Source organism: Centrocercus urophasianus, unplaced genomic scaffold, assembly GCF_019232065.1.
Source record: "Centrocercus urophasianus isolate 14NV4802_14NV808 unplaced genomic scaffold, USGS_Curo_1.0 seq_20, whole genome shotgun sequence".
In the NCBI taxonomy this organism is placed as follows: domain Eukaryota; kingdom Metazoa; phylum Chordata; class Aves; order Galliformes; family Phasianidae; genus Centrocercus; species Centrocercus urophasianus.
This window is the reverse complement of record NW_024884756.1, coordinates 9,409,208-9,433,455: the sequence shown is the minus strand read 5'-3', so window position 1 is coordinate 9,433,455 and position 24,248 is coordinate 9,409,208. Positions and strand designations below refer to the sequence as shown.

Sequence of the window (24,248 nt, the reverse complement as noted above, 5' to 3'; positions counted from 1 at the left end):
ATGTCAAGTATGTGGAAACATGTTTGATGAGACCGAACAAAAGCAAGCCTGCATTTATTAAAAGCATAAGCTAAAGAACAGCAAGTGGATATTAGCCATGCCACAAAGCATATTACATCTCCTTTCCTGCTATTCTTTCCCGCTGAGATGATGTTTCCCTTTATTTCTCTAAGTATATTGTAGTAAGAGGCTTGGTGCTGCTCACAAGGCACAGTGATTATTCTGACCCTAATACAGAAGTGAGCAGTAGAGTTCATGTTCTCTGATGTCAGTGCAGTTCCAATGGCTTGTAACCTTTGCAGGCATTCGTGCTCAAGTGGGGCCTGCTCACCTCCAAACTCCCTTCAGATCTGTTGGACTAATCTCAGTTGCCCACTCTTCCTGAACTCCTACATGTATCCCCTTCAGACAATAAAACTCCCCAGGAGGCCCAACGCATCAAGTATGGGATTTCTGAGTGGCGTTGCAGATGGTAGAATCATAGAAACCTTAGAGTTGGAAATGACCTTTAAAGGCCGTCCAGTCCAACTCCTCTGCAATGAACAGGGACATCCACACCTCGATCAGGTGCACGGAGCCTGATCTAGTCTTGAAATTCTCCAGGGCCTTCCAGACACTCTGCCCCAAGTCTGTAGTGTTGCCTTGGGTTGTTGTAGCCAAAGTGCAGGACCTGGCACTTGATCTTGTTGAACTTCATCCCATTGGCCTCATCCCAAATAAATAATAATAAATTATAAGAGATTTTTTTTTCTTTCTACTGTGAAATTCTAATTGATTATTAATGACTTGAGTAGGAAGAAGGGTGTTTTAGCAAGCTTCATATACTTTAATGTGAAAGATAACTTAGGCAACTATCCATGTTTAATGGATAAATTACAGTTTTTGCACTATTCACCTTATGTCATTCTCTTCAAACATCATAAGATTCATGAATTATAATTAGGTGCTATGAGAGGAATTTTTTGTGAAGGAGATTGAGAGATTTCACTGTGTGCCAATATCCACATTAAGGCTCTAATGCTTATCTTCGCTGAAGCTATGAATTAGTGTTTTTGGTTTTGAGTAGGCTGCTACTTGCTGACCTGCAAGCATTCATAGTTAATAAGATATGCTTGTCTTAAACTTGGTATGTATGGTTAGTTCTTTATTTAAATATAATATGAAAGAGCACTACATACAGTGTTAGACTGTTGTGTTAAATCAAATAACTGTGTAGAACAACTGTAGATAGTACTTCCACGATTGAATTGCTACTTTTTTTTTTCCTAAGTGATTTTACAGTATAGTGTCAACTTAATGAAATCAACCTTTGGTTTGCTGAATGTCCCTCACAGCTTAGAAATGTGCATACACAAGACTAGAAAAAGTAGTAGATACATGAGTATAAAACACGCAAAACAACCAATTGTTAGTAAGTGAAGTAAACCTGTAAATGAGAAGCAAATAGTTCAGAAAGCTTGGATACATTGCAGCAGCCTCTTTCAATCATTTGCCAGGCCTCAAATCAAAATTTTGTAATGGCTTTCTTTCTGCTTTTCCTCTGGTTTCATGTTCTGAAATAGATATATTTGTGCTGAAGGTGATGGCATCATTTGTCAAGGTTAAAGAAAAAAGTCCTGCATCAGGCTCAAACGCTGCAGTTAAAATTGTAATGTTTTGATACGCGATGTTGTTTGTGAATTGCAGAACACTGTTTCACTTAAGTGTTTGTAACTATTTCATCTGAACAGAAGGGAACTTCTTCTTCGGTGTTCAGGTGGTGTGGTTCAACACTTGCATACCCAGATCTTAGGTTCAGGCCATCACTGTTAAAGCTGTAGGAGTCTTGCTGCCCTCTTCTGAAATGTTTTTGAGGTCTTGCAGGTTAGGTGTCACTCCTGTCTCTCCCAGCCAGACATCAGCCACAACTTGCAGCTCCATGCACTTCCTCTGTGTTGGGATTTGGAAATACTAATATTTTCTCCCACCACTGACCACAGCAATATTTAGTTGCTGTGTAACATGGCACACTAGCTTGCCTAATGACTTTCATGGCAGTCACAAGAATTCTGTTTTCTCTATCCTGTCTGTACTAAGCAGCCTGAGTAATGATTTGATGAACACTGTAGGTTGCTATAAGATCCAGTTCTGTACTTCTCTCGTCCCTGGTGGGCTGACTGAGGTTAGAAGAAGAAGCAAGGAAACGGACAAAAGAGAATAATTTTGGCCTGGACCGATTCCCCAGCAAGGTTCACTGTGTGGCCGTGCAAACACTTGTGCCAGCACAAGGCAGGAGGGGGCTGCACAAGGGATGAAACAAGTGGTTAGGGTGGGGGAAGATGGGAATGTTTCTTTTGCTGACACCACAGGACTGAATTGTTTATGAAACTGTGGTCAAAGTACCTCACTGGTATCACAAATAGAAATGACTCCAGCAGACCCAACCACCTCTCTGCTGGTCCAGACTCTTTAATTCTTCAAACCAGATGTCACTTTCTTGTAACTCTTCTCCTCAAAATCAGGATCTTTTTTTTGCCATTTCCTTATTTCCAGCATTGTGACTGAAAAAAAAGCTGAAGTAAGTTGAAATAGAACAGTGCAGGTTTCCAAGTGCAACACTAATACTGGAAAAAGTTTAAATCTCAAGGATTAGAAACAATTTTTGGTTTGAGTTGGACTGTAGTGCAGGAGGTTTTCATTTTCCAGGATATGTGCTCCTGTGACCTTGCTTTAAGCAAACAATGGACCAGCCAGCATGCGGTAGTTCTTTACCAGCTGCCCGTTTTAAAAGTTTCTGTTGCCACCTTCTTTTTGTCCCCAGCTGACATTTTTTCAGGTTAATGAGCTTAGAATAGTTGCAACATGAGGATGTTAAAAATGTCTTTTGACTTGTAATCACAGTGCATCACAGGATGCAGTCATACACTTGAGTTTTGCACACTAGTTTGTGTTCATAATTATATGGTGAGTAGTTCACAGAGGGGAATGGTTTTGCCCCTTAATGACATTTTTTAGTTGCTTATAAGGAAATGAAAGGAAGAAAACATGAGGATGACTTTTATTAAATATAAGAGCCTTTTCTTCTTGGCAATCATAATAAAACTTCTGATGCTGGTCAGCTGAAGATTTGAAAGGACTTTAAAGGCATGAATGAAATAAGATATTAAAGAATTCATCCCTCCAGTGAGTTGAAAAACTGTTATCCTCCTTTTGCCATGTGAGCCACAGCAACATGAGAAGGAATTTCGAAAGCCTGACATCAGAGGCTGAATCCTAGAGCCTGAATACACATTAACCTTAGACATTTAAGTCTTTGGTTGTTGAGTATTCTTGTCATACAAACAATTGGCTATAAATTCTTGCCTTTTTCTTTTTCTAGGCTTTCTTTGTTGATCACAATTCCCGCACGACCACGTTCATTGACCCTCGGCTTCCCTTGCAGAGCAGCAGGCCTACCAGTGCTTTAGTCCATCGGCAGCACTTAACTAGGCAACGCAGCCACAGTGCTGGTGAGGTAAGTTTGCTCTGCCTCTTCTCTCTGGTTGGGAACCACCAGGTTTTTAAGGTCATCTTCTTTTACTTCATTCCATTTACAACTCCATTCTGTTGTGAGGAACACTGTTGCTCTGTAATAACTGGATGGTACTCAGCCATAAATGTTCATGGTATTATTTTCCAACAGGGAACATCACTGATCCTTTTGAAATACACTATTTCAGAAAAAAAAAAAAAAAAAAACCATCAACATTAATTTTACTTTTAATTTGCAGTAACCCTGTTTAACCACAGGAGGGCATCTGATTACAGGTTATCTGTATCTGTATCATGATTTTTACTGTCAAAATACTTATTGCTGTCAAGCCTGGTGTCTGCCAACTATGTAGGTTATAACTTTGCAAATTAGAGGAAAAAATGGGTGTGTGTATACATCTAGATGTGCAACAATCTGAATAAGTGTAAAACGCCTTCTTCCTGCATATGGGCTTGTCAGACCATTGTATGTACTTATGTATGTATTTTAACTCTACTTTCTAAACAGTAAAACATTTGGAAGTCTGTCATGTTGATGCGCCACTGTGGACCTTTTTCACTACCAATCTCCATATTGTTGCTGTAAATTCTTTTTACCTATGAGCAAGCATATGTACAACGGCTTAATCTTTAGTTGTAGATGTTATTAAAACTCTGTGCTGGTGACTGTGGTTCCTCTTTTCAGAGGAGGGCTATCCCATGACAGGAATTAAAAGATAATACATGTTACGACTTGTGAGATGCTCTGATTTGTCCTATTTTTAGCTCAGTTTTGTGGCACATCAAGTTCTGCCAGAGATCTGCTTCAGTGCGTGAGTCTGCTCCACTACTTCTCTATCGGAGCTTCCACTGAGCTGCAGGAAGTGTTTTTGCATTGTTTGCGTATGTTATCATTTCCTGTACCAATATGGTTTAGTTGTCAAGGATACTTCCCATGGCTACCCTCAATATAAGGTGTATTTTATGAATCATTTTAAATAGCATTATCTGTCAGTGTGGTTATATAGTGTAGGCACTGACGTCTTGCAGCAGGCAAGACAGCTGAAATTGTCTTCATATAGCTGTTTAGATCTTCCACTAGATGTTTCAAGTTTTTTTGTTCCTACTGATTTATAGGAGAACATAAAAAATGTTGTTTGTTTTTTTTTTTTTGACTTCACCAAATTGGTGTGCTGATTATCTTTCTTCTGGACTTCAATATCTGCATTCAAAATAGAGAGAGACAGATGAGCTGTTCTGCTGAAGTTGTCAATACTGCAGCATAAGTGTAGTTCATCTTACAGGAAGTCTGCACATATATTGCATATACGCAGTGCTAATTTTCTGCTGAATATTCTACTCCGTCTAGATTAGATAAATGAAATAGCTTGATCTGTTTCTTAATGCCAGTTCAGAAATATTTATTTGGTATGATAACAGTTGTGGCTCTATTTTGAGTATAAGTAAAGCAGCACCACATAGAAATCAAATCAGTATCCCCATTCAGAGACTGATGATGTAATGATGTTTATTGATATGCATGTGTATGAGACTGAGTATGTTTTCTTCAGCTCTTACGACTTAAATATTGCTTATTTGCAGCTATTTTAAAGCCATTGTATTATGGAACTGTATGTTATTGCAGACAGATGAGTACTTAATGAAAAAAATTCTCAAAATACTTTATTTGGATTTGCATTGCCACAAACTTTGATGTTATGAAGCTGTTGACCCAGTTTTTATAGGGAGATGCTCTAAAACAAACAATAGCCGGTGTAAGGAATGTCTTTTTAGCTAAAGCTGAACTGCAGCGTGAAGCTGGAGCTAATAATAATGCCATTCCTTTTCCAGCACAATGCCTAAAGGAAATTACTGTTATTTTTTTTTTTTTTTCCAGAGAGATTATTATCAGAGGGCAGAAAGACCTTGTGAGTTACTTCAGGTCTTTTACAACATTGTGATGCCAGAGTCTGGATTTAACAAAACCTTTATAATCATTTGATCTTTTGCACTTGAAATTTTTTTGGAATTCTCTGGAATGTGGAAGTGTAGTTCACGTAGTAACAATTATCTATAGGCAGAGGGATAGAGGAGTAAACATAAAGGTCCAAGAGAATGAAAAAATGGTTGAACAAAATGCCTCATGTAGATAAAATACAAAATAATGACACAGTAGAAATGACTGAAACCTCAACATGCAGTAAATTGTAGAAGCTGACCCAGCATCACATGTGCCACGAGGAAAAATTTTACGCTATGGTTCTGCACTAAAAAATGTTGATATGCTGTATGTTTCACTTCCAGAAGGTAAACACACAAAGAATTCACAACAGTTCTCCTTAGTGATTTTAAGAAATGTTTTTACCAGTTTTGGACTCATTTGCCTTGACTGAATGTGAACTCACTTTATATTGCTGTTTTAGCCACAGAATTCTTTCCAGTTTGAGTTTAGGGAAATTCTGCTCATGAGTGGTTATGGTGCTAATGAAAGAGCTGCATTTTGATCTTTATAATTTTTAATATGGGTAAAGATGTACATGAAGTACAAAAATGAATTTTTTGAAAATTTCCCAGCTTGAATTTTAGAGGAGAATTTACTTTCAGAATGGGACTATTATTTAAAAATAGTGATAAACTTGGAAAGAAATGGTTTTGATTTTTCCTGACTAATAAATAATGTTTTACTAATAATTCTCTTGCAAGATAGGTAATCCCTTCTACACTGATTATTGGGAATTGTGATCCAGCAGAAAATTTATTTTTATGTTTAATTTTAAATCATGTAAGTACTCACTTAAATACTGTTTCATTGTATATCTAAGTATATGCTGACAAAGAAACACTGACTGTGTTCACTTGTACATTTTCAGGTTGGAGAGGACTCTCGTCATGCAGGACCACCAGTTCTACCAAGACCATCTAGTACATTCAATACAGTCAGCAGAGCTCAGTACCAGGATGTGGTTCCAGTGGGTAAGTCAGCATATGGCCTCTTTGCAGAGAAGTACTCTGTGTCTGAATGTGTCACGTCTGTCTTCACTGTTGTGTTTTTCATTTGGTAGGGGTGGGTAGAAGTTACAATTTGTTAGGACTACAGTCTAATCAGTCAGTTGCAACCTGCAGGAATAATAACAGAAAGTGTCTATGAGGAATTGAACAATTGATGTGAAAATCCTACTTGTTCTGAGTTTCCTAATCCCACTAGTCTAAGTGGTGACAGGAGGAGCTGAAGCCAGCAGGTTGTGTCCTAATTGGGTATTTCAAGTGATTTTGTAGAACTTCTGGGTATCTCTTTTGGCAAGATTCCATCAAGTGTTAATCAGCTTGGAATTAGTCATTAGCTTAACTTCTGTTCTCAGTTACATACATACAAAGTTACTGATTCCTATGCCACCAAGAAGAGAATTTAGTTTATTGAATCTAACAGCTGTCACATTGTGCTAAATCAAGATAAATTAATCCGATTGACTATAACTGGATCTTTGTACTGTGCCATGTTTACTTGAAAATCTCTGCTAATTTAAACCCTTCCCCTTGCTGTGTCGATGGTGTGCATACACTACAGGCTCAGCAGTAAGTGTATTAGTGAATTAGAATAGAATCATAGAGTCACTGAAGTTGGAAAAGACCTTCAAGCTCATCTGGTCCAACTACCCACCTACCAGCAATATTTCCACACTAACCATGTCTCATCTAAATGTTTCTTGAGAGCTTCCAAGGATGAGGACTCAACCACCTCCCTGGGCAACCCATTCGAGCACCTGACTGCTCTGTGAGAGAAGAAATTTTTTGTAATATGCAATCTGAACCTGCCCTGATGCAGTTTGAATGCATTCCCTCTAGTCCTATTGCTAGATATGCAGGAGAAGAGGCAGCCCCCTCCACCCCTCACCACAATCTCCTCCAGGTAGTTGTAGAGAGCTATAAAGTTTCTCCCGAGTCTCCTTCTCTTCTCAGACTAAGTAATCCCAGGTGCCTCAGCTGGGATTAGAATATGGGTGTTCCCATTGTTTGTTTAATGTTTGAGAATGGATTGAACACCACCAACATGGAATGTGTCCTAGAATCTCTTTAGAAAAATGAATACATAGCTAAGAGAATACATTTTAAAAGTTCACAAAAATAAAAAGCACTCCTTTCATTATATATGAATTGTTTTTCTCTAATTCTGACTAGCTTTAGTCAGCTATTCTTGGAAGGTTCCTGAATGGCTGTAACCTACTTCAGTCTGTTGATAGTTAAGAAATGTAGCCAAATAGGAGTTGACTGTAAGTCAACTGTGGAAATGCTTATACCATCAGAAGTATGTTTAGCTTTGGGTAGTGTTTGTTACATGTTGAAAATGGAAGAGAGTTTAATATTTTATTTTTACCTGGTCTTACAATTCTAAGAATAATGTCAAGAATGCATGGATCACTGAGCTGTAAGTTCTTTGATCTTTTAATCTCTAACCTTTTATTTCTGTGCTTTTGCTAAGTTATAAAGAAGAAAAGGAGTAACGTTAATCTTTAAGTAATTGGAATTGATGAATATATGTCTAGTCCAAGTCTTGAAAAGCCACTAGCAGATAACGTTACTGTAAGCACACAAACCTGGATGAATTAAGGTTTGAGAAGAAGCCTGGATATACAGCCATCTGTTAGGATGCACTGCATTTTTGATACTTAGGCAGAATCTTGGTATGAATAACAACAAAAGGCTATTACTTCTCAGAGGAAGAGTTTTAAAATATTCTCTTAGTTACCTTACATCCAGCCTGTAAGAGCTTTATAATGTCTGTGGTTATGGTCATCTTGTTTTCTTGCCTAGCTCCGTAGGTCTCAGGTGTCGTACAAGTGATGAGATGAATGACATTATATTTACGTCTATAAATTAAGTTCTCAATCTGGTCTATTAGTGCAATCCGGCATCTCCAGAGGGCAGTTCATCACTCTTATACCAGTCACATATTTCCAAGGGCCTGTAGAGATTACAGTGACACCAAATGGATTGGAAGGGAATGCTGAAGGTAGCTGAAGAAAGAACCTTGTCTACATGGCTGTTAAACACACTGTTATAAAATAAGATATTGGATTCTCCATTGCCCTGACTCATGTTTTAATTTATAATAGCAAACTAAGCAATGTCTCATGCTTTGTGACCCTTCACATTTCCTTTTTATAAGTGAGAGTGGTTCAGTGCAGTGGAAACTTAAGAACCTTGATTTAATTCTAGCAATGAATACTCTAGTTTGATTTCAGCTAGGAGTGTGATTGATAAAAGGTAATAGAAATTGCTAAAAAAAGTTAGCACTGTTAATTAACAGTGGAAAGGATTTGTCATAATCAGATCTCATTCATAATCAGATGTGTTCCCTGTGATAGCGCTACAAGTAGCCTTACACAAATAAATATAAATGAATGCAGTACTGCTAAACTAATGACTGTGAAAGTGAAATTTGTGGTCATTGCTCAAAACTAAGAAGGAATGTCATCCTGTCTTTTAGTATATCGTTGTTTCAGTACAATGTTTTTGTTGGTATTTTCAGCTTACAATGACAAGATTGTTGCATTTCTGCGGCAGCCCAACATCTTTGAAATTCTACAAGAGCGTCAACCAGATCTTACCAGGAATCATTCACTCAGGTATTAAAATTTGGGCAGTCTGCTATTCCCAGTCTAATACAAAATGCTAATCTGAATTAGTTTCTGTCATTAAAGTTGGCAGTGGCACATAACAAATTGTAGAATTTGTAGACAACATATCCATAAAGCTGCAGCTAATACTTCTTTTTCGTATTTCTGTTTAACTCAGTGAAATAACTTTTAGGGAAAGTGAAAAAATATACTATTAGAAAATGAAGGGAAAATTAAATAAAAGGCTTCAGGCAAAGGTACCAATCATATGATTTATATCCTAACAGGGGATAAAAGGCATATACTTAAAAACTGTCATTCAGATCACAATTCTCAGTGGTAACTCCTGAGAAGTTATTGATTGCATTTATTTGGAGTGCTGCAAACATTAACCCAGAAAATGTTTTTCTGATTTCTGGTGTTACTAACTGAATACTAACAAGTCTTTTGAAATCTACCATTCGTTTCTTCAAACTTTTCTATTTGGGCATCGATGTAAATTGGAGTAGGCTCTAGAACTGTCCAGACATCCCTGCCCTGTGCATGATGGGGCCATGCTCACAGACGAGCAGTGTGTTTTAGCTTTGGCTCAGCACTGTGCTGGTGGAACTGTGGGGTTAACATACTGATCATGGTTCTTGATGGATTGAGACCACAAGTTTGATGAAGTGGTTGCTTGACCTTCACTGCCCGGCTTCACAGGGAAACACTGAATTACTATAGCCACCACTGCAAGCATGTACAGCTTGGATGTGCCCCTTTTGACCCTCGAATATGCTGCATATGTAGTGGAAGTTGTCAGGAAATTTATGTTAGGTTAATTGTTTAAGAATGTCTTCTGTCAAACTGTTTTTAGAGACAGATGGCAAGAAATTTGGATGAAACTTGTGCATGAAATTATGTACTCTAGAAACGCATATTATAGTTTAAACTGCATGCTGCTGCCAGCACTCTTGTCTTTAGTCTTTTGTCCTTGTCACTTTCAGTGAGGTAGATGGACCTCTGAGCTGAGCCAGTATCACTGTTCTTATATAGAGCTTTTTTCTGTTTGTTTGGTTTTCTCCTTCAGAATTTTTATTATGTGCATTTGCATTTGTTTTTCTTTTCCTTGTTAACAGTGAGTCCAAATTGTTTGATCACAGAATCACAGAATGACCAGGGTTGGAAGGGACTTCAGTGATCATGAATGTCCAACCCCCCTGCCACATGCAGGGCCACCAACCTCCCCGTTTAATACCAGACCGAGCTGACCAGGGCGCCATCCGCTCTAGCCTTGAACACTTCTAGGGATGGGGCATCTACAACCTCTCTGAGCAGCCTGTTCCAGCACCTCACCACTCTCTCTGTAAAGAACTTTCCCCAGATATCCAACCTAAATCTCCCCTCCCTCAACTTAAAACTATTTTCCCTTGTCCTGCAGTTATCTACCCTTTCAAAGAGTTGATTCTCCTCCTGTTTGTAGGCTCCCTTTAGGTACTGAAAGGCTGCAATTAGATTACCCTGCAGCCTACTCTTCTCCAGGCTGAACAAGCCTAGCTCCCTCAGCCTGTCTTTGTAGGGGAGGTGCTCCAGTCTCCTGATCATCTTCGTGGCTCTCCTTTGGACCCTCTCCAACAGCTCTCTGTCTTTCTTGTACTGGGGGCTCCAGATCTGGACATAGTACTCCAGATGGGGCCTCACAAGAGCAGAGTGGAGGGGAACAATCACCTCCCTGTCCCTACTGGCCAACCCTCTTCTGACGGAACCCAGAGAGAAGTTCTGTCTTTTACTGATAGGAAACGAATAGGATGTCCTCTCATTTTAGAATACAGGAAAAAACTCTACAGGCTGTGGAGAGAATAATAAATTAATAATATAATAATATAATATAATCCAAATCATTATATTCAATATAGATACTAAAAATCCATAGTGAGATTGCAACAATCCAGAGTGTGTTATGCACAGAGTTTAGGATGCACAGATTCCACAGTAGTGTCCAGATTGGGTCTGGGAGGAGAGTCGAGTGCTTTGGTGAAGTAGAGACGGAGAAACCGTGCAGGGGTTTTTTGAATGATGTGCTAAATGCAACGTCTTTTGAAAATCCCACTTTGGAAATCATAAAAGCATTGTAACATATGGCTTACATTTGTATATTTGTACACTGCTTCAAACAGTTCACTTTCTGAATAGTAATATCCTCTCACAGGGCTTGGCCTACTGCTTTGAATTCAGGGCCACTGCTAGTTTTTTTTGGTTGCATGTCTGCAGTACCTCAAGCCTTGAATCAGTGAGGGAAACAAGAATGACTCTTCAGAACAAATGAGTTTTTTAGTTGTAATATTTTACTACTCGCATGCATATGCTGTGGCATGGGAAAAAATGGTTTCTGAAGTGCAGAAGCATAGCCTAGAGGTTTTTATGATATACCCTGTACTTCTCTTTTTTACTGGGGTGTACATCAGATATTTTGTAACTCTTTTTGGCTTACACAGGGAGAAGATCCAGTTCATCCGGACAGAGGGAACGCCTGGCTTGGTGCGTTTATCCAGTGATGCAGACCTTGTCATGTTACTCAGGTAGGTGCTGCTGCTTTCTGTGCATGTATGGAATATGCTGTGGCAGCTGCTGAAGAGCCTTCTGGACAGTAGTGTGGACCCATTTAGTGAAATAAAGAAAATACAGGATTTTCATTTCAAACTTTCCTTTGTAGGAAATCAATTATTTGTGTTATGGAAATCAATCATCAGTATAATTAATCTTTAAGAGAAAAGTCAAAGAGTTAGTGCAATCCCACGAAAACTTCATATTCTTTGTATTTTATTTCTCTTCTCCGGGTTTTTGTTTTGTTCTGGTTTTGTTTTTCTAAAAATACCTAAGTGAAAAGTTGTGCTTTGATCTTCTTCCCATTTTAATAATGCCATTGCCTCAAGGATGTATTAATGACAAAATTTTAATTGTGCATCCATTAGTTCCCTAAAATGCTGCATGTTAAACCTCGGAACTGGACTGGGTAATTGCAAGTTTATGTTCCTGGTCTTTGTGCAGTATTATAGATTTTTTTTCTAGGAAGTCATGACTAAGGTTTCTGACCCTTTTCTAATAACAGTACAAATGGAAAAAGAAAAAAGAAAAAAAAAAAGAGGGAACACAAATGGAGCAAATGTATTTTAGTATTGAAAACAAACTTTGTATTTCATATCATCTGATATTTCACAGTATTTAGCAGTAATTATTGCTTTCCACTAAGTTTCAGTGGGAATGGCAGTAATATTCTATGACTCTACAATCCTTAAGTATGCATAGTGGAAATAGGCAAGTCACTAACAAAGAAAACAGATTAAATAGATGCTTATTTTTAGAAAGATATCTTTTATTCATGCAAATAAACATGTTGCTTTTTAAAATGTGCTTCTATTTACAAGCTTGTTTGAAGAGGAGATAATGTCATATGTGCCGCCACATGCCTTACTTCATCCCAGTTATTGCCAGTCCCCAAGAGGTTCACCAGTGTCCTCACCCCAGAACTCTCCAGGTAAGTTTCTCAGGCACAGAGTCTGTAAGAAACCATTTCTCATACTAAGTAAAGATCAGCTCTAGATCAGTAAAGTGAGTTTCACACTCCTGCTGCCTTCCCAGAAGTCAAAGAACAGAGACAAATTGTTTGACTGTAATTTTTAGTTTGCTTTCCAAATTCAATTTCATAGCAGCCTAAAATGGAGCATTTGGAAATTATATCCAAACAGGTTTCCCTTTGCAGTTCCCAGCTTTTACTTAGATGAGCAGAAGCAGTGAACTTGTAATTGCTGTCATTGTCCACAGCAGTATTTTTATGATGATATTTGTAAGATATTGCCATAGAGCCAGTCCCACAATTAAGTTTATGTTATGCTGCATGTAATGACTTCCCACCTTTCTGAAAATCCAAGTTCTGTAGCTCCAGCAACAACAAAGGTATAGTCTTATTTTTGAACAAAACTAGCCAGTGTGATTGAATTTAACCATCAAACATGAACCTTTGCCTTGGGCTCACAAGGTGTTCTGCCAGTAAAAAAAGATAGTTATATTCCAGCTTCAGAGTTTGTGATTATTGTTCTGACTTGTAAAAACATGTAAACTTGTTCTTCACTTTAACACTTGATGTTAAACAACTAAATCACTGCTAATGCCAAGATCCCAATGCCTAGAAGAATAAAAACATGAGATCTAGTAAGTATACACTGAAATTCCACTGTTTGTTGGATAGTAAATAATAACATGTAAAGGCAGATTGTTGTCTCTTAACATGAGGTCAAAAGAGAGCGTCTTGCAGCTGTCTGGAAATGCACACATCAGAATGGAATGAAATTGATGTTTCACATATTAGCTAATTATGTTGCTAATAAAAACTAAACTATTTCAAATTCCATTTCACCTCTGAAGACCAAGTATAGTAATGTGAAATTCACAGATGTCAGTATGACTTCTCAAGAATATAATAGTAGGTAAATTGAATAAAATCACTACAGTTTATCAGATGTGGCTTCTAAAAATTAGAGAACAAAAATATAGAAAACATTTGGGATGCAACCAATCCTGGGTACTTCCAGACAATAAGAATATTTCACCACCGAAGGTGTTGTGGTTTTTATGGGCATTTCCCTGTCCACAGTCATTAGGAGAAAAAGCTATACTTTTTCAGGCAGCCAGACTAAAAGGACATAAAAATGTCCTGAGTGGTAGCTTGTCCTACTGGGCATGGGACCTCATAGGCAAAGACCAATTCAGAGAAACTATCTTATGATCTTATGATATAACATGTACATTTGATGTTTTGGATGCATAGATGACTTAGCTAGAGCTGTTTCCCTCCTTTGCAAAGAAAGTAAGATTGAAAATAAGCATGTTGCATCTTACTTTCAACTGCAAACCTAGCATTCTCTTAAGGAGTAAAAACACTTTTTGTTTTCAGAGTTATAATTTCTTTGTTATTAGTACATGCACCAAAGCATGCTGTGCCAGGTTTCAGTCCAACGAAGTGTGTTTAATCTTTAACGTGTGATATTCTCCTCTGTTTGTCTAAGAAGTAGCACACAGTAAAAGGATGAACAGTGATGGCTTTAGTCTCATCCTCCTTAAAATTGTAATCTCTGTTCTGTTGCATAGAGAAAGATACAGTGACCATTGAATCTCCCTGTTTGTCTGCAAGAATGCATGTTTGTCTTGGTGTACAAATGAAGTCCTATATCTTTTTTTGATCAGGAATTATAAATGACCCCTGATTTCTATGGAGGCTCTGTTTTCTCATCAGCTAAACTGGTTGTGCTGTACTGCAAGGGGTTGCATATTAAGGAGCCGTTGTTTAGATCAGTCGCTATCAGTTGTTCTTTCTCTTTTGGGGAAGATGAATAATCATGAAGCTGCTCTTTATATCTGTTTTAGAATATAAACACTTTGAAAATCAAATGTGATTATCACATCACTTGCATTTTTTAGCTCTTCCACTAACATCTTTTGTTCTCAAGGCGGAAGTAATCACTATAATTGCCCAGGAATTTCTTGGCATATGCATGTAATCTGTAATGAGAACTTGTCATTGCTGTCAGAATAATGTGCTGCTGATTTCTGAGCCATGAAGTAATGCATTACCAAATTTATGTTCTTTGGTATCTCTTAGCAATAATTTCCTTCAGGGGTTAAGTCTGAAGTAAGCTTTTGTTATTTTTTGGTGACTACATTTTTGTGCCTACTTTGACCCAAAGTGGAATAAACAAATTAGGGAAAAAAAGCCAATAATTAAAAGGCTGTTCATAGTTTCAAATTTCTGTAAGTATTCCAGATAGTTAGCTGAGAGAGTATATGGTTAAAAACCCTTTGCACTCTCATTAACGTAGGATAACCTCTATAGTTTAATCAGTGACCACGTTTTGCTTTTCCAGAGGAATCCTTCATATTGCCATTGGTGCTCTGAAGATTCTCTGACACTTGCCATGCCTCCCATGTGTTACTCTGAGCCTAGGACAAGTGGCAAGTGTCTTTCTGGTCAGGCAGGTCTTTTGAACACCAGTGAATGGCACTGTTAATACAGATCTTGCCTGCGCTGTCTGGTCTCTGCAGTGAGACTGACTGTGTGGCTTCCTCCAGCAGCCACTTCCGCAGGATATTCTGCTTGTTTTTCATCTCAGACCCATATATGCTGTGGCTCTGCAAGCAAAGGCTGAAAGGATGCATATTCTCTCTGTCTTATAACCGCAAATGTTACGTTATCATGTTTTTACTCATCGCGTTTTTGTATTTGCTTAGTTTCATTATAGAATGCCAAAAGAAGACTCATGTGTGAACTGATATCATTTAAAGCACTCTCTTCTAAGCTCTTTCTCTGTATTTCTTGTGTCTTGTGGACCTGTTAGTTATCTCCAATGTATATAAGCAGTAAGCAACCTGTATATACTGTAAGGTAGGAGAAATTTTTTTAACACGCTCTAGGGTTCTTGGGGGGAATGTCTGCACACCCACACAGGGAAGTAATTAATGTAATAAAAAGTAGAGTTTAGAAGATGAAAGCAGCAGGAGTAGGGTTAACTAAGTGCCTCTTTGGCACACTTTCTTGCAATTAAATCAATTGAAGTAATTTATCCAGAGAGCAGTGGAAGTTCTAAAGGTTGTAATATTCAGAATAGATCAAGCAGAACAGTTGATTTGTGTATACTGGACTTATAAATGCAGGAGGTATGCAATATTTTTGGCAAACAGCTCTCTCCCTCAAAAATGAGTTCTCAAAAGTAAACTCACTTGGATGAGCATCGCGTATGATTCTACAGTTACAAATAAAATGCTCCATGAACTTAAAATCAGTACTGTTTCCATTCTCCCTTGTACTTTCCCAAGGGAAAACTTCCACTAGGGAATTTCCGTAAGTTCTTTGGCTTGGTATATTCAACAGCAGCACAGTGGGTGATAATTTTTATACTTCATTTCAGGGGTCTTAGCTTTGCTGAGAATAATAAAAACAGAACAGAGCACAACATGTATCTCGTGTGCGTGAGCTGTTTTGAGGCTGAGGCATTGAGTGTCTTTGACAAACAAAATCCTTTCCAGCTGATCATGCTATTTTTTTAAATCAGCATTCACCTGGATTTGCTCTTCAAGATGTGCTTTAGAAGGATATTATTGGAAATGAGCAATCAGAAAGTCAGAGCAGATTTGAAGATACACAGCTTTTACTCATTTCTAAGGGTGACTAAACCAAACACATGCCTTTTGCTGTTCAGGAGTCTTTTCAGTAGATAATAGGACATTAATCAGTTCATGCCACTACAGCTCATTCTTTGCTTATTGCTTCCTGCAGGTACTCAGCGTGCCAATGCCCGAGCTCCAGCTCCTTACAAAAGAGATTTTGAAGCCAAGCTGAGAAACTTCTACAGAAAGTTGGAGACTAAAGGATACGGACAAGGCCCAGGGAAATTGAAGTATGTTAAAGAATCTCATGAAACTGTTTTTGTAGCTCAGGAAGCTTGCCTTGCCTATCCTTGCACGTCTGCAAGTGTCCTCCTATTACAATGAATGCAGACATTATGGTTACCCTTGCACTTCTGGAAATATAAAGCCTGTCATAAGTGATTTAATGACAGCATGTGATTCATAGCAGAGGATACAGCAAATTCTGGGCACTTCTTTGCTGTATCAATTCCAACTCCAGCTTTACATGAACAATATTATTAATGCAGTGACAAAAAGTGCTTTGGAAAAAGACATGCAGAAGAGGAGGCTTCTGAACTCTTCCATCATAGCAGTTGCTGTGATATAAATAATTATGTTTTCTTCTGTTTTTTTTTTCTGTTGGAAAAATCAGGTGTGCTTATCTTTTGTACATAGTTGCCACTATTGTTCACATGGTCCTCTTTGGTAAGAAGGTGTTCTCTTCTGAGTCCTTTACAAGTCTTTAAAGACTCTTTAAAGAAGACTGGTAAATTATTATTCATTTCCAAGGATCACCTTAGAAAACTGCTGATATTTTTAAGTTCAGTACTCTGAATGTTGGAGTGCTTAGATGAAATCTTTCCTCTTTTGTTTATTTGGTAATCATGTGATGCCATACTGACACATTAAGGATCATCATCAAAAGAGACACTTTCATAATTTTGTAAATCATCAAGTCTTGTTCCAGGTAAAAAACTCACATAGTTTAGGCAAATCAAAATCAACTGTAATGAGAAAGTGCACTTCCTCCCAAACAAGTTCTAATTGTCTCCCTCTACTACGAGAAGCTTGAACTTCTAAAAATCCTTTGTTCTGTTAGAGTTAGGAGTGCATTTTCCCCAGTCATTTCTTACATTTTGCAGGAATTTATGCAGAGCTCAGACTTCGTGTTAAAAAAATTCCACAATTAAAATGGGGTTTAAGTGGTGGTGTTTAGACAGTCCTAAAAAGCTGATGTCAAACATAGTTTTCCTATGACGTAATTAAGTCGTAAATGCTTAAAGATTAATCAATGAAGATTTTGTTATAAATATGTAGGCAAATAGTTGGTATAAGAGAATGGTGTTTGCTACCTGTGAGATCTATTACATTTCTTGCACTTTTTTTTTTTTCCTGACTCGTTTGCCATCACACTGAGTTTTTTTAAAACAGGAAAGCAGCTTGGCTTTGAACAGTTTTCCCTGGGTTCCCAAGCACATGCTGACGTGCTCTTTTTCTTTCAAACTACAGCTCCAGCAGTTTTCCTACTGCCTGGGTTTTCTTGTTGCACTTGCTGTTTCCTGGCTTCCTCCTCTGCAGGCTAGCACACTGCAACCACTGATTGTTGCATGAGCAGTAAGACCAGCAAGGGCTTTGCAAGATGGCATGTGGAGGGGCAGGTTGCCTCTGTGTGGGGCACGTATCCAAGCTTGGGTCTGACTGACTGATCAAACACATGCATAAGACAGTATTTGAATGTAAGACAAGCCAAGTTTCAGGAAACTAATTAAACACAGTTCTTTGGCAAAGGATGAAATGTTTAAGCAAGTAGGATTCTTTCACCTCGTATTTCAGATCTTTCTGATGTCTCCTTGATTTCACAATTTTTCTATTAAAAGATACAGTGTTTTTATATGTGATGTCTCAATTTGTTTCTTTTATATTTTATTTTATTTTATATTGGATGTCTCAATTACTGTTCCTTCTAGTCTTGTCGTCACATCACACCTACACTGGGGATAATGTAGAGGTGTTCAATTCTGAAGTTATCATTTGGTGACTTTCACGAAGCTTTATCTTTTGCCTTGATAAGGCTGATTTCTACATAAAGAGTTAGATTCTTGCTGACAGTAAGACTAATTTAGAGGCCTAGCCTTGCAGAAGAATTTTAGACATACTGAAAATGCTCATTTCAGGATTTTCCCACTTTGTTCTTAATGTAAGAAAAAAATAGGGTGGAAAAATCAAAACAACACTTTATTTGTACAAGACATATTACTGAAATGTTCAGTAGATGCTTCCAGGTTCTAACAGACAGAAGCTGCCTGGTGTGGATCAAATTCTCCAGCAAAATGGGTGTCAGGGTTGTAGTCATCCTGTACCTTGTAGTGTAAGTAGATATTTTCAAATATAGTTCATATTCATGAATTACTGTTTCAATATTGTTTTGCTTTTCAGATTAATAATCAGGAGAGATCACTTGCTTGAAGATGCCTTCAACCAGATTATGGGTTACTCAAGAAAAGACTTGCAGAGAAATAAACTCTATGTCACATTTGTTGGGGAAGAAGGGTAAGTAGAACAGGGAAGTAAATGTAATCTCAAAACTGTCTTGCAGCTGTGCTGTTTCGCTGAAGTTTTTGTGGTCTAGAGTGAAAAGAGGAAGGACTGTGGTCAGGAAATGCCACATTTACAAGCCTAGAACATACAGCTGTTCAGGATGACTGTTTTAGGCTTTGTGAAATGTAATGCATCCTGTCTTTGCAGAAGTAATACATGTGTTTATGTGAATTTTCACAATAGTTAGTGTGTGTTGTAGAGTGTTGCCGGGAAAGCAAAGAGAAAAACAAACTGCTTTTTTCTGTTATTCGTATTTCTTTTCTGTCAGTGCTGTTATTGTATCTCTAGTGCCTGTTAAAAGACAGCTGCCATTTGCTGGAGAGGGAATGCTTCCAGAACAGGCTAGATGCTTAATCCCTAATTGCTTTCTAAGGCAGAGGCATCTAAAAGCTCTCAGTGCTGCAGGAGGCTCTCACAGTCTCTCTAGGCCAGGGCCTGCTTCACAAATCAAAGCAATTAGGCTGTTACCAGTTGTCAAATCAACACAGATTTTCCTCACATTACAAAGTCACTTCAGAGAATGCTCAGTCTATGTCTGATGAAAATCTGATGTCTTATAGATTGTGAGGTGCACATTACTGGGCAAGATGTGGTCAGGTTTTCTTTGCAAGTGTAAGTGGAACAACGTAGTAATTACATGAGTGTTTTTCTGAAGAAATTGAAAATTTTGTTCTCTGATATGTAGGAAACTGCAGCACACATCTCTTGGACTGCTGTAGTATGCATGATTGCCATGCAATGTGCATGTCTATTTTTAAAATAGATAAGTTGTTATAGAGACATCTCATACAAGATTAGATTACTTTGAAAACTGTTTAAAGTTTACTCTGAGCTACTTACTGCTAATAAAGACCTGGTGAAGTCTTAAAATGTTGACAGCTGAGAGCCAAGTGTGGACTTGTTCATATAAATAATATCACTGTGCTGTCTGAGGAAAAACTCAGAACTGGAATGACGAGGCTGATGCAGGATGAGATTACAGTGTATTGACAGAGCAGGGTGGGGATGCAGCAACGAGGTCTGTCTTACAAAGCCCTACTGGCCTTCACTTTTGCAGCTGCAGCCTCAACTCAGATTTAAAAATGAAAGGGAAAATTTGAAACTCATACATGAGATAGAGATTGATCCAGATAGACTGTCTGTCTCCCTTCATCAGACATCAGGCTTTTGCATTGCATCACTTAGTACAGCGAGTTGAAGAGTGACCTAGAAGTGGAGGTGACACTGTTTCCACTATATCTAGCTGTAAACAAGACTCTGTTCTTAATGGAAAAGAATGAGTTAATGGAGTAAATTAAAATGAGGTCAATTCTCTGTTTACAAATCTGTGTTGTGAATGAAGAAAGGATATGTGCAAACAGTACTGTTTCATCAGAGATGGTGCAAGGATATGTATCACATTGAACCTTTCATTTGGCTAGGTGTAGAAAGACAGGTCAGGGTGGAGGAGAGGAGGAAAAATACTGGAGGTGGATCTTTTCCTATTTGTTTCTCCTTTTTTTGAAGAAAATTCATTGGAAGTTTGCTGTTGCGTTGCTTCTCCTCTTGGTAGAGAGGTGTAAGACTAAAAGCAATGGGAAATACAATTCTCAGATTAAAACAATCTGAGAAACTTTTGTTGATGTATATGTTAGTGAGTATCACAGGCACAGTTAATTGCCATTCATACAATTTTTTGTAAATCTCATAATGTTGAGTATTTTCCTTGAACCTTCAGTTTCTACAGTCATGTAACTGCGATGCCAGTTTAATGTTTTTTGTATTCATACTTTATTTGGGGAAAGTGCAGAAAATTTTAATGCAAAGAATGTGATTTCTTAAAGTTATTTTTCCTAAGTTCTGTGAACTATTAACAGAAGCTGGTTTGTGTTTATAGTGATAAATCTGAAATATTAATGGCGCTTCCCAGGAGACATGAGTCACGTTGCCAACAACATATTTCTCTGCTCCTGAATACCCAAATACCCTACAGTTGCAGCTGCTGTGCGGTTGCATACCTCTTGTATGAAGTTTTCTCACCCTTGTGCCAAGCCTTTAATTGTGGGATAAATCTGACTGACAGTGCAGGACTCTCTTGATTGATTTATTTAGCATGACTCACAGTAACACCATGTACAAAGGGAGCTGTATGCAATGGTTGATAGTCAGGCACACAGTTTTTGTTCCATCTTCAGTTTTCACAGTGAGTCTCATTATCCCAGAAGTTTGTAAGAGTCTTCCAGACAACCTTTCTTGATCTGCTATTTGTGCCAAGATTAAGATCCAACAGTGTCCATGATATCAAACTGTTATTTTTTCCTGCAAATTGAGGATGGAATCTGCCCTCCTTGCCAGGGTAAGAATCTGTTTCAGTACTTTGCTTCTGAAGCTTAGCAGAAGCTAAGTGCTTCCAAATGACTGAAGGGAAAATATTTTTCCTTCAACACAAGAAAGAGGCTTTGTCCTTAACTTGATAATGGTACCTAGCTCTTATTCTCCTGACAACGTCGTCCTCAGAAAGAACTCTCATCTTCTGTTAAAGTTCATGAGCCAAAACATTAGTAGCAAAGTCCTGTGTGAAACCTGACTTTCTCTATGATGCTTTTGTTTGTGTGTTGTCTTAGTACTAAAGCAAGACCTTCATAAAAATCAAGTATGAAATTTTCAAGCTATCGAAAATCTATTTATTAGGACTATATTAATCTTTCTCCCCACAGGGAAACCTCTGGTTTTCTTCCTCCAATAAAGCATTAACTTCATACTTAACTCATTTTACTGGTGACCTGCAACATAATGTCAAAACTCAGTCTTGGTGCTTTGTCAGCATTGAGTTTGTTTATGATACAAGAAGAGGTTTAGATTCCTTGTTCATTAGTGCTGGAATCTTGGAATAGCAAAAAAAACCCAAAACAAAACAAAACAAAAAAACCCCAAAAACAACAAAAACAAAGGAAATAGGTTCTCCAAAAGACATTTAAGTGCACTCAACTTTGGAAGACAGACAAGAAAAAATTTAGACCAAGAAAGAGAAATCAATTAATACCAATTGCTAGGAAAAACAGAAATATTTTCCTTCAACTGTCCTACTGTTGTAAGTCTGCATGGGCAAAATACAGCCATTTTCTATTTTCATTCTTAATTTTTCAGATGTAGAGGGGTTCAACGTTGCCTCTTTTCATGTTTCTTCTCCCTCCCCTCAGACACTTCTTGCCTTCACCTCTATTTATTTGATTATATTCTCATGGCAAAAACAACAACAACAACAACAACAAAACCAAACCAAAAAGCATTACAGCTAGAGCCAAAAATTTTGATGTAGAGCATTTCCTTCCAGTCCTCCAAGTCATTGCTTTTCAGAGGATCCTCACAAGAACTTCACATCCCTTGGCATTAAGCAATCTGGTGGATAAGGGTTCTGGTTAAAATCTTAGGAAATTTTAATGGAAAATGTACTGTAAGGAATGTAAATTCAAAGGAGTGTTCCTTTGCACACAATAAACACTGTATAGTAATGTCAAGTTTCTTTTTAAAGGTTGGACTACAGTGGACCTTCAAGGGAATTTTTTTTCCTGGTGTCTAGAGAGCTCTTCAATCCATATTATGGTTTATTTGAATATTCAGCCAACGATACCTATACAGTACAAATAAGTCCCATGTCTGCTTTTGTAGACAATCACCATGAGTGGTAAGAACTATTTTTTTTTCTTTGCTTTTCAGATATCTTTGTGTTTTCTGCTGTTCCCATTTGCAGAGAATGCTTATATTTGCTCAGATGTATAGAACGTAGTTTGGTCTTTTTAACCAGCAGCAAAGTAATTGCATTTCTATAGAATTTCCTCATTCTGTTTTCTCTCGTGGTGGTTTTAAATGATCCTATTTCTCACAAGGTCAGCAAAAGTGTGGTTTGGAACATGTATTGTGGGATTATCTCACAGCACAACATTCTGTGTTTTTTGTACTTCAGCAGACAGTCACTTCATGAAATCAAAATTAACTCCTTGTGCATTAAAAAATGCATGAGATTTTGGCTTGTTGTCAACTAAGAATATTAAGAGAGATTTCAAGCAGGTGTTGCTCTGTATTTGTTTATCTGCTGGAGGTATCTTAATTAAAGGGGAAGACTGATGGTTACATAGCTCTTAAGCAAAGACTGTACTATGTACACCCATACTTCTAAAATAGTTGGCAAGGATTTTTCAATCTCTTTTTCACACTCATAAGACAGTTCAAATCATCTCTGAAAGTTTATGAACATTTTCTGTGAATATCAACAGACAGTTCTGTCATGTAAGCAGAATACAGTAATAATGAAGTGGCAACTGCTCATCTGTGTAGGACAGAGAGGTGTACTGGGCACTTATTTGCTGGAAACCATCTGTGAAGAGTGAATATCTAAGAAGAATCTCATTAATAGTTTTTAAAATAAATAGAAAGCTAAACGTTGACTGTGTCCAGTAAGTTGAAACAGTGTTCCTGTTGAACTCCAGTATGGCAGCATGTGAGAAAAGCAGAACAGTTGGGTGTTACGAAGCTTCTGCCAGCACTCTGGATTCATCCCTGGCTTCTGCAGTGAGGGACCAGAGACCTTGTCTGGGATGATGGAAGTGTCACCACGCTCTTTCCCTCTTGGGCACGCTGATGCCACTGACAGCGCTGCTCTTGTACAGCCTCAGGGGATTTGGAGTGCATCTGTGACAAGCAGTTATATGCAGGAGAAAGCTCTGTGTCACATCTTGCAGAGCTTCTGTACAGGCAGGCATAATAAAACCCTAATCTTTCAAAGTAAAATATGGCTCAGCAAGCATAAATTTTAAGAAAAAATGAACTTCTCAACTTAAATCTAGTTCCAAACATCTGTAGGATTTTTCATAATAGATCATAATTCTCACAAGCAGATTTGCCAAGACCCTCCTGTTCTGATGTTATGACCTCAAATCTATCAAACTCACCCCAGCCATCCTTATATACCCAAAATGAAGACAACAAGAAGAAACAGAGAAGGAAAATGAATGTGATCACATTGACATGAGGCTCTGAGATTAAAAAAATAAAAATAAATGAAGTAAAATAAAAAGCTTCTAGCCACTGTTTGTGAAAACGCATGCAGAGGTCTATAGTCACCAGTCAGAAGAGGGAGCAAAATGCCGCTGTATGCAGAAACACAGTGATGAGTGTCAGTCTGGGGAAGTGCAGGAACCTTCAGCCGCTCGATGGCACAAGAACAAGTTAATCATAGGCAAGGTATGTAAAGAAAATGAACATTTTGTAAGATACATGAAAATATGCTATGCTTATAAATAGCATGGTCTGGCAGAGGGTAAGTAAGGATTGAGTTAAGTATGGATTTGACATTTCTGAGAAGCTACAACGTAGATATCTGAGGGATTTTCCGCACTCTGCAAACTTGCT

The 24,248-nt window shown here is 37.9% G+C and overlaps 1 protein-coding gene across 3 annotated transcripts in view; it reads left to right on the top strand.

Moving 5' to 3' along the window:
- The window catches only part of HECW2 (HECT, C2 and WW domain containing E3 ubiquitin protein ligase 2), a 111,782-nt gene that overhangs the window by 67,113 nt on the left and 20,421 nt on the right, over positions 1-24,248 (top strand). For all 3 annotated transcript variants that reach the window (XR_006169435.1, XM_042822155.1, XM_042822156.1), the window contains exons 14-21: positions 3,359-3,493; positions 6,360-6,462; positions 9,017-9,113; positions 11,579-11,662; positions 12,509-12,618; positions 16,411-16,531; positions 18,699-18,812; positions 22,372-22,524. Coding sequence is in view for 2 of the 3 variants with exons in the window: in XM_042822155.1 (XP_042678089.1) it covers positions 3,359-3,493; positions 6,360-6,462; positions 9,017-9,113; positions 11,579-11,662; positions 12,509-12,618; positions 16,411-16,531; positions 18,699-18,812; positions 22,372-22,524 (917 nt within the window). In the remaining variant the exon portion in view is untranslated. The remainder of the gene's footprint in view (positions 1-3,358; positions 3,494-6,359; positions 6,463-9,016; positions 9,114-11,578; positions 11,663-12,508; positions 12,619-16,410; positions 16,532-18,698; positions 18,813-22,371; positions 22,525-24,248) is intronic.